This window comes from Panulirus ornatus, chromosome 59, assembly GCF_036320965.1.
Source record: "Panulirus ornatus isolate Po-2019 chromosome 59, ASM3632096v1, whole genome shotgun sequence".
Lineage (NCBI taxonomy): Eukaryota > Metazoa > Arthropoda > Malacostraca > Decapoda > Palinuridae > Panulirus > Panulirus ornatus.
Window position 1 is genome coordinate 4,469,565 of NC_092282.1, and position 16,745 is coordinate 4,486,309.

The following is a 16,745-nucleotide window of genomic DNA, read 5'->3' on the forward strand; positions in this document are numbered from 1 at the left end:
TCAGGCCCCGATTGCTCAAAATCTTTTTCACTCCATCCTTCCACCTCCAATTTGGTGTTGTCATTTCATGTGTGGTGGGGTGGCGACGGGAATGAATAAAGGCAGCAAGTATGAATTATGAACATGTGTGTATATGTATATGTCTGTGTATGTATATATATGTATACGTTGGAATGTATAGGTATGTATGTGTGGACATGTATGTATAAGCATGTGTATATGGGTGGGTTGGGCCATTCTTTCATCTGTTTCCTTGTGATACCTCGCTACAACAAAGTATAATAAACAATAAATAAATATTTCTTTCTTTTTTTCTCATACTAATTGCCATTTTCCGTGTTAGTGAGGTAGTATTAAGAACAGAGGACTGACCTTTTCAGGGAATATCCTCATTTGGCTCCCCTTCTCTGTTCCTTCTTTTGGAAAATCATATATGAGAGGGGAGGATTTCCGGCCCCCCCACTCCCCTTCTAGCTGCCTGCTACAACACACATGGAATACGTGGGAAGTATTCTTTCTCCCCTATCCCCAGCGACAAAGTATAAAAAAAAAAAAAAAAAAAAATATTCCTTGCATGTCACAGAAGACAACTAAAAGGGGTGGGAGTGGAAGGCTGAAAATCCTCCCCTCCTGTTTTCACTTCTCCTAAACAGAGAAAGGGGCCAAGTGAGGATTTCCCCTCAATGGCTCAATCTTCAGTTCCTGACACTACCTTGCTAACATGGAAAATGGCAAATATTTATGAAAAAATATTTATTTATTTATATTTATTATACTTTGTCGCTGTCTCCCGCGTTTGCGAGGTAGCGCAAGGAAACAGACGAAAGAAATGGCCCAACCCCCCCCCCATACACATGTATATACATACGTCCACACACGCAAATATACATACCTACACAGCTTTCCATGGTTTACCCCAGACGCTTCACATGCCTTGATTCAATCCACTGACAGCACGTCAACCCCGGTATACCACATCGCTCCAATTCACTCTATTCCTTGCCCTCCTTTCACCCTCCTGCATGTTCAGGCCCCGATCACACAAAATCTTTTTCACTCCATCTTTCCACCTCCAATTTGGTCTCCCTCTTCTCCTCGTTCCCTCCACCTCCGACACATATATCCTCTTAGTCAATCTTTCCTCACTCATTCTCTCCATGTGCCCAAACCACTTCAAAACACCCTCTTCTGCTCTCTCAACCACGCTCTTTTTATTTCCACACATCTCTCTTACCCTTACGTTACTCACTCGATCAAACCACCTCACACCACACATTGTCCTCAAACATCTCATTTCCAGCACATCCATCCTCCTGTGCACAACTCTATCCATAGCCCATGCCTCGTAACCATACAACATTGTTGGAACCACTATTCCTTCAAACATACCCATTTTTGCTTTCCGAGATAATGTTCTCGACTTCCACACATTCTTCAAGGCCTCCAGAATTTTCGCCCCCTCCCCCACCCTATGATCCACTTCCGCTTCCATGGTTCCATCCGCTGCCAGATCCACTCCCAGATATCTAAAACACTTCACTTCCTCCAGTTTTTCTCCATTTAAACTCACCTCCCAATTGACTTGACCCTCAACCCTAGTGTACCTAATAACCTTGCTCTTATTCACATTTACTCTTAACTTTCTTCTTCCACACACTTTACCAAACTCAGTCACCAGCTTCACTGAAAAAATATATATATGTATATACACAATTTTCATAAAGTTATATAACAGCCTCCAACTTAGCAAATGCCCTTACAGATGCGCATAAGGCTCCGTCTATAGGTGTGAAATATGGCCAGATTAAAATATTATTAATTCATAATTACACTGAGTTAATATCATATCAAACTAGATCTGTAAGATATATCTAAGACAAATTCAAGATAATCATGCAACAAAGAAGACTAGGGACAAATGTTGCTACCAACCTTCATAAAGACTTTCTGTACAAACACGAGATGATTTAATAGATCAGTAGTTAAGCTGTGTTCTAGAGCACCAATCTCTGCTACAGCACTCAAGTAATTCCCCTCACGCAGCACCATACCATCTGTCGCTGCAAATATATCATCAGTTCATTTTCTGAGATGTAAGACTACCACCCTGATGTCAAACATCATGCATCTAATATTCTTAACCCATTCAAGCTTGCTACTGCAATGCACATAATCAAAGTGGAACTTCTATTCTCCACTCTAATCTTAAAGCCTATACATACTGGGGAAACATTATCCCTGTATCATTAAATTAAACAACACAAATATGCTTATCGGTGATGCTGGATAAGGCTACCCTTACACAGTAAATCAAGAAATTAACTATACCTGCATGTTGATCACTGTGGCCAGTATCATCCTGAATCAACTCTGCCTCAACATGTACTTGTGGTAACTGAATGCTGGCTGATGATGGTAAGTGTGTTTCACTCGGCTGATGAAATATAACGATAATGAGAGCTCTGGGAACTAACAATTATACCATCTTTAATGAATGGATATCTGAAGATTTTCATTACAAATATAAAAAAAAAATCATACGAAATAAAGAGAAAGCTGAAGATATGGACATATAGAAATCACAAATCCTGAAATCTAAATTAAACCATACCACAATACTGTAAAATATCAATGACTATTTACACTTGATCTCAGACATCTAATCTCTACACAGATAGCTTCCTTTTCTTTGTGTTCAAATCCTTTCCAAAATATGACTAAAATATTTTCTACAGCAAGACAAAAACACAAAAAATAATCAAAAACAAAAGAGAATAATGAGAAAGAGTCTATATTTCTAGGCAATTATAAATTTGAATGCAGTGGTACTCAGAAGAAATACTGGAAAGCTCTAATAATTCATATAATGCAGTTACAACACAAATACAAAACAGAAGAAAAAAAAGGAAAGTATAGGGAAGATAGAAATAGTGTTAGAGTGTAAGAGAGGAGACTATGAAATAAAGTGCACATAACCTACCAAGTCTTGAAGTCTGGTGGAAAAAGAAAGATGATGTGTTGGCAGATGTATGGTGAACTTTGCTTTGGCTCCAGTGATGCCTAAACTTGACACCTGCTCCATACGATACTGGGCCTGAAGTGATGGTAGCAGAGCTGCCTGGATACTTAAACTCTGTAAAGAATGCAAGCAATATTGTATTAAAGGTCGTGCCTATTTAATCCAGCAACCTTGGGACCTGGCCATTGCCAGACACAGAAATTGACGATCTGACCTCACAGTACTCATGCAGTCTTCACAGAAGTTCCTTTATCTAAGTTTTCAGTAATTCCACCTTTTTAAGCATAGATAATGATTTATGCTTATGTTTATCAGCACTACCACCATCTTCTGCATCACTTGGTCTCTTGGATGACATCTTGAAGGGCTAAAATACAGCTTAATACAAGAACTTAACAGGATTGTTAATTACCTCAACTGAAAAGTAAACAAATTTTGCTGCCTTAGTACTGCTAAAAGTGCCACCCTGGTGGCAGATCCACAAACTATTACTAATGGAAACTGATTCAAACGTGCAGGACCATGGGATATGCCAGACTATAGAGTGCCAGATTAGAGATGTACGGCCTGTACTGCATTAACTTACTTAAAAAAGATAAAAACAGAAACTTACAAATATTTATCTATATTCTACATGATACTCTGCTAAACACAATGGTGAGTCACAGAAACCTTCCAAATACTGTAATCATTACTCACCTTGATAATTCCTCTAAACAGAGATCTTTTTCATATATCTGCATCCAGAAAAAGTACAGTAATGTCTCCTGATGATGAAAAAAACCAGACCAATAGTATAACAGATATACTACCAATCAATAAATGAACAGAATTTTTCATCAGAGAAGGCTTGCTGACTTTACATCTGGATTGCAGCATTCTTATTAATGCAAGTTCAGCTTAAATAATCCTTTTGAAAGCACCAAAAGTACTGAATAATTAGTGTCATTTAGTCTTATAAATACATCCACCTGTACATCAGCTCATACTTAAATACACTGTCACAGTGTTCGAGACTAATAAAGTAACAAATAACTGAAACAGCTTAAGATAAATGTTCCTAAACAAAACATCTCAAACTCTTATATGGGTATATGTGTACTTTTCACTATTCACATATTTTCAAACGCCAAATAAATATCTAACAAAAAGGATGGTATCTAAATAATGTGTGAACACTTCACAAAGTCTGTAGTCCCATATGCTGCATTAAACTGTCCATACTATGGCAGTCTCTGGTTAACATTAGGGTCTCTGGCTCACCACTTGTCCTACTAGGCAAGTGTCTGAGGCAGGAGAGCTCACCATGAAGGTTTTTAAGTGAATAGTAACTGTTACATTACTTGTACATCACCGATTTATTTCCAGTATCTCAAAGCAGTTCAAGACACTACTGTGTACAAGAGCTGGGGCATCATGTTCAGCTAAGAGCATTACATCCTTATGGGTCATATGGACATAATTTTGTTCTGTCCCTTCTAGATGTGGTGTTTAAATGTGTAAATTGTATATCAACGACTGAGTGAATACAGCTCTCATACAATATCACAGCACAAATATCAGTACTGCAATCTTGGACATTTTCCCTGTACCTAACTACTTCAATATCAGGAACAAACAAAAAATGGCCTAATTTGAACACATTTATTCTCTAGCTGTTATGTTTACTGTAATACAACCAGAGCCTAATACTGGTGGCTAAACTCCACAAACCATTCCATGGTTTACTTTGGTATATCAATGTATAGATATGTTTTTTCATACCTGTTTGCAGTTTCTTACATTTGTGAGGTAGTGCCAGGAACACAAAATAGAATGGTTTCATTCATTCACATCCATTCTAGTTATTACATGGAATGCCCTGAAACCAAATCTCCCTATCCACAATCAAGCCCCATGAACCCATCCATGGTTCCCTCAGGCTGCCTCGCATGAACTAGTTCAGTTCATTGACAGCACATCAACCCCTGTATATCACATCAATGTGGTATAGATATGTATCTCAATGAAATATTTATTTATATTTCTGATCTGTATCATGTAGGAATCGTAGTTTTTGGATATGTGATAAGTAAAGGTGATGACCTACTATCCAAAACCAATGAACTATGTATAGAAAGTCTGAAATGGATGTGTGCTGATAGACAACATTTGTCTAAATATCACTTCTGCCACTCTACATCATAAACAATGCAAACTATGTCATGTATGCAGCTCCTAATACATCTAAAAAACACAAGCGATAGAGGTACATAGAAAGACAGGAGAGACGAGCATGACATGAATTTCTGAAAAGAAAATTATAGTGTTTATGATGTGAGCTCTACATAAGGTTAAATGGGGTATCATCAGTTCATATTACAGACAGACTGATTTTTTTTGTTTAACTGTCTTTCCCACCTTAACAAGGTATGTAACACACAAAAACCAAAGGCTTTATTTTCACATACCTAGTCCCTAAATGTCATGTTTAATGTACCAAAGTGAGAGCCTACCATCTACAGCCAAGCCCCACATACTACTTCACTACCCCATGGTTTACTCTGACCACTTCACAAGCCTTAGCTCAGCTCAGTGACACTATGGAACCCCCATACACCACATCAATCCAATTCATTCTTGCCTTCCTGAAGTTCAGGACCCAGTAACCAACAGCTTTCCTCCCTTGGCCCCCACCTTCCGATAAGATTCCCTTGGTCATTATTTTTATGCATGAAGAATTTCAGCACATCCTAGTTAGATATCTCAATCAGACTGCCTTGATATGACTAAAAGCTTCTATACAGTCATTCTGAACAAGAGAATGGCCTCATGTTGACATGTCAAATAAGATACAAATGATCACATGTCACTTTGATGACCATACGCTATTGAGGCTTGGTACAGACAATCCTGACATCTGATGCAAAATAATACTTGAAAAAAATTATAGTTCTAGATTATCACTTGCACTCCGGTGAAAAAAAGGGCGCATCACGCATCTTCCCTTCCCTTTACCGTCTTAATACTACTGACCAATACATCTTCGAAACATGATGACGGTGGTATACCACAGAGGAAGATGCTCTCTCTGTCTTTCAGTTTCAACACAATAAAGATTACAAATAATATAACATTATCATAAAAGACTTTATTCTTAGGATTCATCATTCAATCTAACCAGGTCAGGGTGAATACCATTAACCAATGGTCCTTGGCATGCAATCTTGGCTTAGACGATTTAGCTGAGTACCTTGACATGGATCTAACTTTGAACTCCAGTTTTTCAGAAATATCATTCAATATCTCATTATCTTCATCACTTCATCAAACTAACTTAAAACTTTCAACAGGGGTTGTCCAGAAAAAACTATCAAATCAAGGTTGACCTCTTCATAAGCACATAAAGGCTGGTTATTCTTCATTCATCTCAAATATATCTTAGAGCACCAAAGCAAAGGTGATGACAAAAATTAACTAGTACAAGAATCCAATATATCAGGGTCAAATGTCTGCCCTTCTAACTCTTTTGACAATCCTTACAAAGTGTTGAGAAGAGAAAAACTTAGTGAAATGTGAGACCTACATACTTATGGAGATTCACAACAAAACTAACTATAAACATGGTAAAGAATTATTGTTGGTTTGAGGGATAATTTCTTTGCATGAGCACTTTTTTCTATCATTCCCCAATGGTGTGGAAACATAAATATTAAGAAAACCTGTCATGCTAGCATTAGCATCAGGGAAAATAACATTCCCCTAACTCTGAACAATGTTAGAAACGAATCCAGGCCCCACAGTCTCAATTGATGTATGGCAATCTGACACATGGTGCCAACAATGACAGTGACAGTCAATTTTTATACTGAGGCTCCTGTAACATGGCATTCCTTTAACTTCTATCAAAGAATCATGAAAATATTCATCATATTATACAATTAACATTGCAACTGCCTCCAATGTGTAAAGTAATATTTCATGATCACCAATACCACGAACACTCCAATAATTTGAAAATACCTAATTGGTTTTCCATTATCTGTGTTAAATCTTTTAATTTCATCAGGCTAATACATTTCTCTAATCGTAGGTTCTTTTTCAAAGGGAAATGCAGCACCATGCAAAAATGTGAAAGAACTATAATATCTTAAGACTAAAATAACCTATCAACTTTTAACGCAGTACAATTATTAGATGCTAATCTAATAAGTGTACCATTGTTTCTAAGACATATGAAGGAAGGTGGGTACCTGAAGCAGGATAGAGAACTGAATAACCAGAGGATTCAACAGTGCATCTGGTGGGATGGGTTCCTGGGGACCAGGGGGTTCTTGAGGGGGCCGTGGCGATGCTGTGACATCTGGTTCATCTACAGTGGTCCCCCTACTCAGGCGTGCACTAGGGCGGGCCACACGTAATTCCTAGAGTTCAAGAGAAGGGGTAAATGGGTAAGACAAAACAGCTTGTGTTTCACTGCTCTCAAAATCAATCTTGTTTGGTGTATCACTACATCATGAGGAGTAAAACTGGCCATGAAGTGACAAAATGAAGATCTTTAGGTAAAATAGTGACAAAAAGATGACCACCTACCATGAGTGTTGAGGACAGTTGCTTGCTACCTCGAGTCATCATGTCATGAAGGATAACTGGGTGCTGGGGGATGTCTACATGAACATCTCCAATGGTGATTAGTGCAGAATTCTTGTCTTTGGTTTTACGAGAAAGGCTGGAGTACAGGCCTTGACTCTTGCCTATGGTTACTCTTACCACAGTCCTGATGAAAATGTTTGAGGTAATATCAAGCTACTTAAATCTCCTAAGCTTTTCTATGCTAAACATCTCAGTGTACAGAAAAAGGTCCTTTTTTCATGTAATATCTTTACATCTTGTCCTACCTTAGTGCAGAAGAATCAGAAACAAACAACTAAGCCTTTAAGCTAAGATTATTGCTTAGTTTCTTCCTCTGTTCCTATTTGTAAGAAGTGACACTATAAGAGGGGGGGATTATCAGCCCCCCACTTTTATCCCTCTTTGTAAACCTCTATAACATCCATGAGATATTTGGGTAGCATTCTTTCTACCTTATGCCCAGGTTTTCTTTGTTGTTTCCTATAATATAATATGGCAGCTACACATATAAAAACTATAGAAACTGAGCTGCACTAGCATCCATTCCTGAAACTTTACCACATTTCATCTTCCACAAGGTTTCCACTAATTTTCTTTTTACCAACCATACATTACTTTCTCACTCTGCAACCCACTGTTACAAATACACCACAACCATCATCCTAACATCTAACTCACTAAGCAATCCTTTAAAATACTCATTCCATTTCCTTTTCACATCTTTTGTTATCATTTCGCAAGCTGCTTTTCTAATTGTTATCCCTATATGTCCTCTTGCTCTGCTCACACCGTTCATCTTCCATAAAACTGCTTCTCTCCCCATCTTAGTTGCCTACTTTTTCAGCTCTCACATCTTTCTCTTGGCATCCTGCTACTTTCTTTTGTACCTCTTCCAATCACTTACATTCTTTCCCAACAGAAACTAGCAATGAACCTTGTTTTTTTGTTTCACTGGCAATTTAACTCATGCCTTCCATTACTTATTATCTTTTTTCATATGAACATATCTGCCATTCTGCATAACATGCACTTCAACTGCAAATTGAGGCACCGCTTCTTGAAATACCTGGTACTCGTCTTTACTCTTCTAGTATCTTTTACTCTCACACTGTGTCATTTTTCACTTAACCCTTTCATGGTATCTCTGCACATGAGCTATTTTCCCATTCCCACTCACTCTTATCACTTCTCTCACATGCATGTTATTTTCTTGTTTCCTAAATCCATCATCATCGTTCACTCTCATCTCCACCAAAGAATGATCTGGCATTCCACCCACTGCCTCTCTCAGCACATTTACTTCCAACAACTTCAACTTTGGACTCTTGTCAATTAATACACTATCCATAAATGCCTGTAAACCTCTAATCCCACTCACCCATATTTACTTATGAGCATATCTTCTCTTTCACAATGGATTCCTTATAACCATTCCATATACAGCAAATGACATGATAGCTTTCCCCCCATTCACATTCTTAAAAGGGATCCTATGGCTTCTCATTACACTGTTAACTACCATATCATGCACTCCCACATTAAGATCTAGCATAAAAAGTGAGAAAACACTCAACTTACTGTTGGTTGGGTGCAATGCCTTCAAGCAGAACAATCATGGTGCTACCAATGTGACCAGTGTGGGAGAGCTCTGATGTTGTTCGCTGAGTGGCTCGTACAGGAGTTCTGGCTCCACGAACTTTTTCTCTGCAAAATTCAATCAGCAACTATTTAATTAATTGTAAAGTAGGGTGGCTACTGCAAAAGCAGCCCCACCTACCAAACCCTCTACAATTAAATGATTGTTGTTTTATGAATAAAAAGTTTAAAACAATAAATCCTTTCATTAATCCTTACCTGCAAGGATGCATGACTGTCCTGGGAGTATCAGGAAACATAACAACACCACCAGTCTTCATAGACTTTTTCATTCAAACTGCTTGCCAATATTATGATGACATCGATATGGCTCCTATGTACTGCCAAGCTCACTTTCCATATGTTGACATTTGGGTCTACATTATTCTACCATGCCTAGCCTACCTTGAACAAGCCTAAACTTAAAAGATCCTTAGCCATTTTGGGTAAGTGTTTCTTATATCACAGTATACTTAAATACAATAATACATCCTCTATATTTTATTTAAATACTTTGATTAATGAAATACCTATATCTTTGTGTGAAAATTATGACAGGAAACCTCCCCAAAAAAGTAATCCCCTTTTATCCAAATGTATCCTATGGTAAAGTAGTTTTCACTATATGACTTTTCACCTACGTTGCATTTCCCAGAAATGCAACTCTAATGTAAAGCAAGGGCATTTTTTTGCTGTTTCTACCAAGAATTAATGAATGGATAGCTCCACTGCATAACTGCAGTTAAGCATCTGGCACCATGCTAAAATGCAGTTGCAAAGTGGAATCACCCAATCATTAATCCTCAATGAAGACAGCAAGGAATCATATGGAAAGAAAAGCCATCAAGAAAATATATCATTGGCTAAAGTAAAGCATACTGAGTGAGCAGACTTAAATCAAAACCATAAGAAATGGCTTCATATAGAGGGAGGCTTCACAGCCTACATTACAAAGATTCCAATATAGGTTTTCATAAACTGTTCAAAGAGCTCATGAAATGTTCTTGATGAATTATGCAGGTCACTATTTTTGGGAAATCTATCAAACTTAAACATCTTGGCAAATGCTGAGCAAGTCCTCCCTTATTTACACAACTATCTTCTTAACACTTTATGGGAAAAAACAGAGACTTGAAGAAGGCCTAGAAATGCCTTTTGTTTCTCTCATCTTACAAATGACTAGTTTGACCTCATGCATACCTGGGGTCTAATGAAGAGATAAAGCTTAAGACCACACAAATTAGCTCTCCAAATAGCAAAATCCAAGCAAACTATTTTTGTTCTGCTTTTGAACAGCTTACAATTACTATGGATTTTAAGGCCCAGAAGGGTTGCAGTGGTAATGAAGAGACCACTGGCATGAAAAAAGGAAGTGATTTTTTTTCTTGAAACTTCAGCCATGACAAACCAGCAATGTTTGCAGTCCATGTATAGGTTCATTCCTGACTTATAACTGTAATGCTGAATGATGTACGAGTGAGAGTCTAGTTCCCATTCCAATGAGCTATTAATTTTCAATGGTCATTCTGTTCATAGATCTATCTAATTTTGTAAGGAAAGCAAAACTGCATGTTATAATCAAAACAACTCTTAAAATTAGAAAGCAGAATCTAATTCTGGCATACTAAATGAAAAATTAAAAATCAGTGACCCCTGACCAACCTGAAAGTGAGTGAAGAATGAACAGCATTCATTTCAGCCTCTAGCTTGAGTCCACTAAGTGTTGCCAGCAGCTTTGTCCGCTGAATCTTTGCCAAACCAAACACAACAAATGGAGTCCTCTCTCCTGAGATTAAACCTGGAAACAGATAATTCATTCAGAGGTTTAGTTGTATTCAGCATCTTTTTAACACTTATGAAGACTTTTGGTTTTTATATTTGTTCACTGCAATAATTAGTAAAAACTGAAAGTTTTTGATAAGGACTGCTACTCAGAAGATTGAAAAATTTCTTCCACTTCTGTTTCATTGGTGTTTACTTAATCATACAAGTATATACTACAAAATGAATACTTCTTAACAATCCAATTTAAATCAGAGAGTTGGTGGAACTTTCTATGTCAAGATGGTTTGTACATGTCAAAAAGCATAACACAATGCTAAACAGAGGTCTCAAAATTTGAAAAAAGACAAGAAGACAAGCTTTGGAAAGTACTTACCCTTCAACAGTATGTAATTACACTTTAAGTAGATATCAAATGGGAAATAAAATAAATTGACAGCAAAACAAAAACTGCACAAAACTGCTAAATCACTCTCCTCAGTTTGAGATGGTGTACATATAGACTGAAGCAGTCTTTTGTCACACTTCAACTTAAATCAACAGGATTTTGCATGCAGAAGTGCAGCATACCCATTGCTTTAGTGCTATCCTGAATTTAAAGCAATTTATGAGAGGATTTTACCTTCATCCTACAACACAAATTGCCATTTTGATGCTTCTTATGCCAGCACATACTTGGTCACATGAAAACTATAACAAATAATATGTGTAATTCATATCATCATAACTAAACACAGTAAAATTCCTAGCTTTAGCAATCATTGCTAGGTTTGTTTGAAAAAGATCCTCAATGCTGCAACATTCTGATAATGAAATGGGGGCACAAATAGTGTTCACTAATTTCCTAAATTATTATTACCGAATGATGCAAAACTGTTGAGTAAATTTATGGGCTCCATCCAGTGGCATAAATCTACCTTCCAGTTTTCATTATTAAGCTTGCTCTTAAAATATGATTGAAGTCTGTTTACATTTTCTCAAAATGCATTTTCTTCAAAATGCAATTACAGAGCTTAAAACTTCAGTAGCTACTACCAGAATACAAACAATAAAAATTACCTAATTCTTTAGTTTTGTCAGCCACTACAGGAGGTGGAGAAACTGGAGGAAGAGGTCCAGTCTCGATGTCTGATGGTTTGCTTTCCTTGAGGATATCATATTTCCGATTCCCCTTGTAACCTTCTGAGGTATCACCTGTTACCGACGACCTGTCAAGGTAAGGAGTCCAATGCATCACAATTCAAAAATAAAAAGATTGTAGCACAGTCTAAATGAGAAGTCTGAACAAGTTGTCCTGACATAGTTAAGGCATGAGTTCAGTGTGAAAATAAAAGAAGATTCATGAGGCAGAAGAAGTAAGGGGGAGGGGGCACTGGGAAGACCATAAAATGTCATAGAGCAGGAATAAATAAATACTTTATCTTACTTTACCTTCCTGCCCCTGGAGTCTCTTCTATGGAGTTCCCACAGCATGCACAAAGGTGGTCACATCCATTGGGCAGGACCATAGGTCATAGAGTGTAGTAAAATTGTGCATGTGTGTCTGTGAGGTGAACACAAGGACAACTGAGGAGTATGTGTTCAGTGTCTTCAACGTGGTAGTTGCACTTTAGACATGATGTGTCTTGAGGTATGATGAAATGGTGTTTGTAATGTTGAAGAGATGGTTGATGTCCTGAACGAAAACAAGAAAGAATAACTTGTACATGTCTAGAAGTGTGTTTGAAAAGGGTAATATCTGATGGGGTGGTGCTTAAGACTGGGATGGGAAGGCAGTTGTCTGAATAAGTATAAAACACATGCTGAGTCTCTGCATCCCTACAGAAGTCCACCATCATCCCTTGACCACTGACAGGTGTGAACCTAACCTATATCCTCCCATAACCCTGAAAGGTTCATCAGCCTCAATCAACAAATCTCTAACCATAATAGTTATCACATACAACACATGATATTCACTCCCAATATAATACCACAAACATCAACACAAATGTTATACAGAATACTTTCTAGGACCAATTTTGGCCAAGAAATAGAATCCATTAGTATCATCAAACAGTTAATCCACCATGCACTTCACATGCCTGGTCATCCACCCCATCAAAAGCAAATGAAACAAGCTGCAAACCACACAAAACAGAAAAATCACTGGCAGCCTAACACCCACAAACATTCAACACTTGGACAAAGAAATAAAAATACTTTCAATCTAAACTCAACTTACTATGCCTGGCACTCAATTACTTGTGAAATACCCTCTTTACCTCTCCTAATGTTTCTCACACATATCCTTCTAAGCAAACACCAGATGCACCCACTCTCTACCTCTCCAGACACCATAAAGCCCTTCCCTAATCAGCTGCTCTGTATATGACCCTACCATCTCAATCAATGTTCTTCCATACATCTTACTGGGTATACTCACAGATTTATCTGTATAATTTGAAGTCATTTTTGTCCCCTTGCCTTTATAAAATGGCTACACATGCACTATGCCGGTCCTCAGGGAAACATCAAAATTAGTGACAGAAAATGACCTCCTGACCAAATATAAGGATGTACTTATCATAGTGTAACATGGCTTTCTGAAGAGGAGCTTTGGATCCACAGAGTTGTTTCACAAAGCTAGATAAAAATTTCAGCTTAAGAAAAGTTCATTATCAGAAATCAGAGTTCAGGTGTATGTGTACAAAGAAAATCATATAAATGGATAGACAAACAGTAATACAATGGTAGAGGTATAGAAAGTTAAGCATTTTCATACCATTCATCTAATCTATGCATCTCTTATAATGGTGTAGGCTTAAGTCAAGCTATTCATCTTTACTCATCTAACTAAATAAGCTAAACTATCCTAAAATTGTATCTTATTAATAACTCACCTCTGTTGAACTGTCTTAGTCTCAGGTGTTGTGGTGTACAGATCCAGGAGATAATAGATGTTTCTCCAGCACTTGGGTGTGGTTGTGACAGCTGCAGGGGGTGTTGGAGCTTCAGGAGGACCCAACAAAGGAGATTTGTCAGAAGAGCAGATTGTAGCCCCTTCTAGTCCAGAGCCACTCACACTGATGCTGAACAAAGGACTACCAGTGCCATGCTCTGTCCCAAGGTTGGTGTAGCCTACAACATGAGAGGTGAATAAAATTAGCTGATAAGAATTCTTTTCACACAGCTGGTTCTTTGTCTGACAACATATACATGGCAGGCTACCCAAGGGACATGTCACACATTCACAAATCCTATGGCAACCTTTCCAGGATTATTTATCAATATCAGTTCCCTTCAAATTTATCTTCTCCTATATCTTAATATTTCTGCCTTTTTTATATTTGCCAAAGCAATGGTTTTTTCACATGTTCTCTAACAATGCAAGCAAACGACAAGAGTTAACTTTTCTCCTTGTCAAATTAAAAAGTGGCCACGTGGCATTCAACTCACTTTTCCAGTACTGATCTTAATTCCCTAAAACTGAGGTGTATGATTATGGTGACGGTCAGTGGCACAATGTTTAAGAATGATTCGTGAAAATAACTTGAGTAAAAAGCTAAAATGGTGCAAGTAGATAAGCAGACAAATCTAAACTCTCTGAGGAAGTTGGTAACAAAAAGAGTTGTATGAGAATCATGAAATGAAGACTCTTTACATATCAATACTGTTGGACACGTGTCTGCCCTAAAGTGTTCTGGGGGCAATCTGGGGAAGGGCCTTACCAACTCCAACACTGGATCCAGATTTACATTGTGACTAACTGGAGAAGATTTGTAAAACTCCTCTTTTGTAGGATCATTCTCTATTACCAATAAAACAAATCTCGTTTGACATTTCTATCCTATCCTATTCTGTTCATAGAGATGATGGAAATATAATTTTTCTAATACTAAAAAAATACCCTCCTAAATCACAAATCATGTTGAATTTAACAGGGATATTTTCATGATAAGAGCTGGGCTTTGCATCATCAAGCTTCTTCTGCTGATGTATTTTCTGCATGAAACAACCTGGAAAACTTTCCAAGTCTTTAACACATATGATATTAACCCTGAATTCCTTTGTGGTTCCACAGCCTCTACATATTCATCAAAAGCAGATTCAGAACCTGATGACTGATGATGCACAACTAGGGTGGAGTATATTTGGAGTACATTAAAGATTCAAGACCTTTGAGAGCTCTGATTTAAGTTGAGAAAAGAAGCCTAATTATTTCTTGAGAAAAGGGGATCTCAACACTGAAGTCTGCACTGGGCTAGAAATATCAGACAAATATAGTGTCACAGCCAGAGACTTGTAAAGCATTCTTCTACGAAGCAATAATGTTGCTTGTTTCATTCCTATAATGAAACAGATGTGAACAATTCAGAGCTTATTTATTTAGTTAAAAAGATAGATCAAAATTTCTTAAAAATGCCTAAGAAAACTGCAATACTGCCTGGTACTGTTACAGAGAGGATGGGCAAATACTGACAGTCAATATATCTCATGAAGTATAATTCCATTTACTGAAGACACAGGTGCACATTACAATAAAATTATTTACCTTTGCTCATTTTGGTGGATGATCTAAGCCTCTGAGCAAAACTTTGTGGTCGGGCAACTCTTGAGGTGGTGGGGGGTGGAGAGATACGGGCTGAAAGTGATGAGACAACAGAGCCTCTTGGACCCTTTATTCCAGCAAGGGAAGACACTGTGGCTTGTTCTTCACTGATACTTAGACTGTACTCATTACCCTTGTACTCCCCCTCATGCAATTCTGAAATGACGCAACTAGAATTACTGGAAAACTTTGTGGGTCATCATGCAGTTAACATGGGTCATGGCCTACTGGAAATGAAATGGCATGCAGTACACTGACTAAGAATCCATTGTAATAATTTTCCTCTTAAATTAGGGTGAATTAGATATTTCAAAAATGCTCCTTTTCTTATCCATGAGTACTATCTATCACTGTGGAAATTACGAGATCAAAATAGGCTTTCTTAAAATTTTTAATATTCATAAGACGAAGTCCTGAAACCCCTTTTGTTATGAAACAACGTGACCTTATTTTTTGGCCATCTGGCCTTAAATTTCCAAAGCATACGCCTTGTTCATACTTAAAATTCTTACCTGAATATGATCCTTCCTTGTGGTGTGGTGGCAAATTGGTGTCTTTGGTGCGTGTTGGCCTCTGCTCACGCAACCCCATTTGGGTCTCTCTTGCATTTTGGTACATACTACTGATTTGATGCAAAAGTCGCAGGAGAGGCATATTCACCTAAAAATACAAATCACACTGAATTCTTGTGCAATGAGCAAATTGAGTCTATCTAACTTTCTATCTGATTCTGTGTTCATGGCATAAAACAAATTCTGTAATTAATCTTGATTCATATTCAAATATGAGTATAACATGAACTGTGTACCCTTCTCTACAATGCACATTTCTCAACAATCTATTCACACCTAAATCTGTCTCTCTACAGCTTTCTTTATATATTTTGCTTCAAAAATGCTTGAAACCTACCTTATATTTTTCTTTTTTATTCTTTTTTTACAGATGCAGAATGCAACTTCATAATGCAATCATCATTTAATGCAATATAATATTCTGAGAATGATATAAAGATCTAACCCAAAATATATATTCTATTAATCTATACCCTTGTTTTCCACAAACATCTGAGAATGATTAAGTCTTTTACAATCTTTATAACAAGATGTG

At 37.4% G+C, this 16,745-nt stretch overlaps 1 protein-coding gene across 4 annotated transcripts in view; it reads right to left on the bottom strand.

The window, feature by feature from the left end:
- tweek (transmembrane protein KIAA1109 homolog tweek) overlaps nt 1-16,745 on the bottom strand; it is a 141,562-nt gene that overhangs the window by 50,596 nt on the left and 74,221 nt on the right. For all 4 annotated transcript variants that reach the window (XM_071696084.1, XM_071696086.1, XM_071696085.1 and 1 more), the window contains exons 44-54: nt 16,151-16,298; nt 15,582-15,794; nt 13,930-14,167; nt 12,107-12,255; nt 10,928-11,063; nt 9,209-9,334; nt 7,592-7,775; nt 7,252-7,422; nt 2,981-3,133; nt 2,329-2,434; nt 1,933-2,060 (exon numbers count right to left, since the gene is read on the bottom strand). In XM_071696084.1, the coding sequence (XP_071552185.1) occupies nt 1,933-2,060; nt 2,329-2,434; nt 2,981-3,133; nt 7,252-7,422; nt 7,592-7,775; nt 9,209-9,334; nt 10,928-11,063; nt 12,107-12,255; nt 13,930-14,167; nt 15,582-15,794; nt 16,151-16,298 (1,752 nt within the window). The remainder of the gene's footprint in view (nt 1-1,932; nt 2,061-2,328; nt 2,435-2,980; nt 3,134-7,251; nt 7,423-7,591; nt 7,776-9,208; nt 9,335-10,927; nt 11,064-12,106; nt 12,256-13,929; nt 14,168-15,581; nt 15,795-16,150; nt 16,299-16,745) is intronic.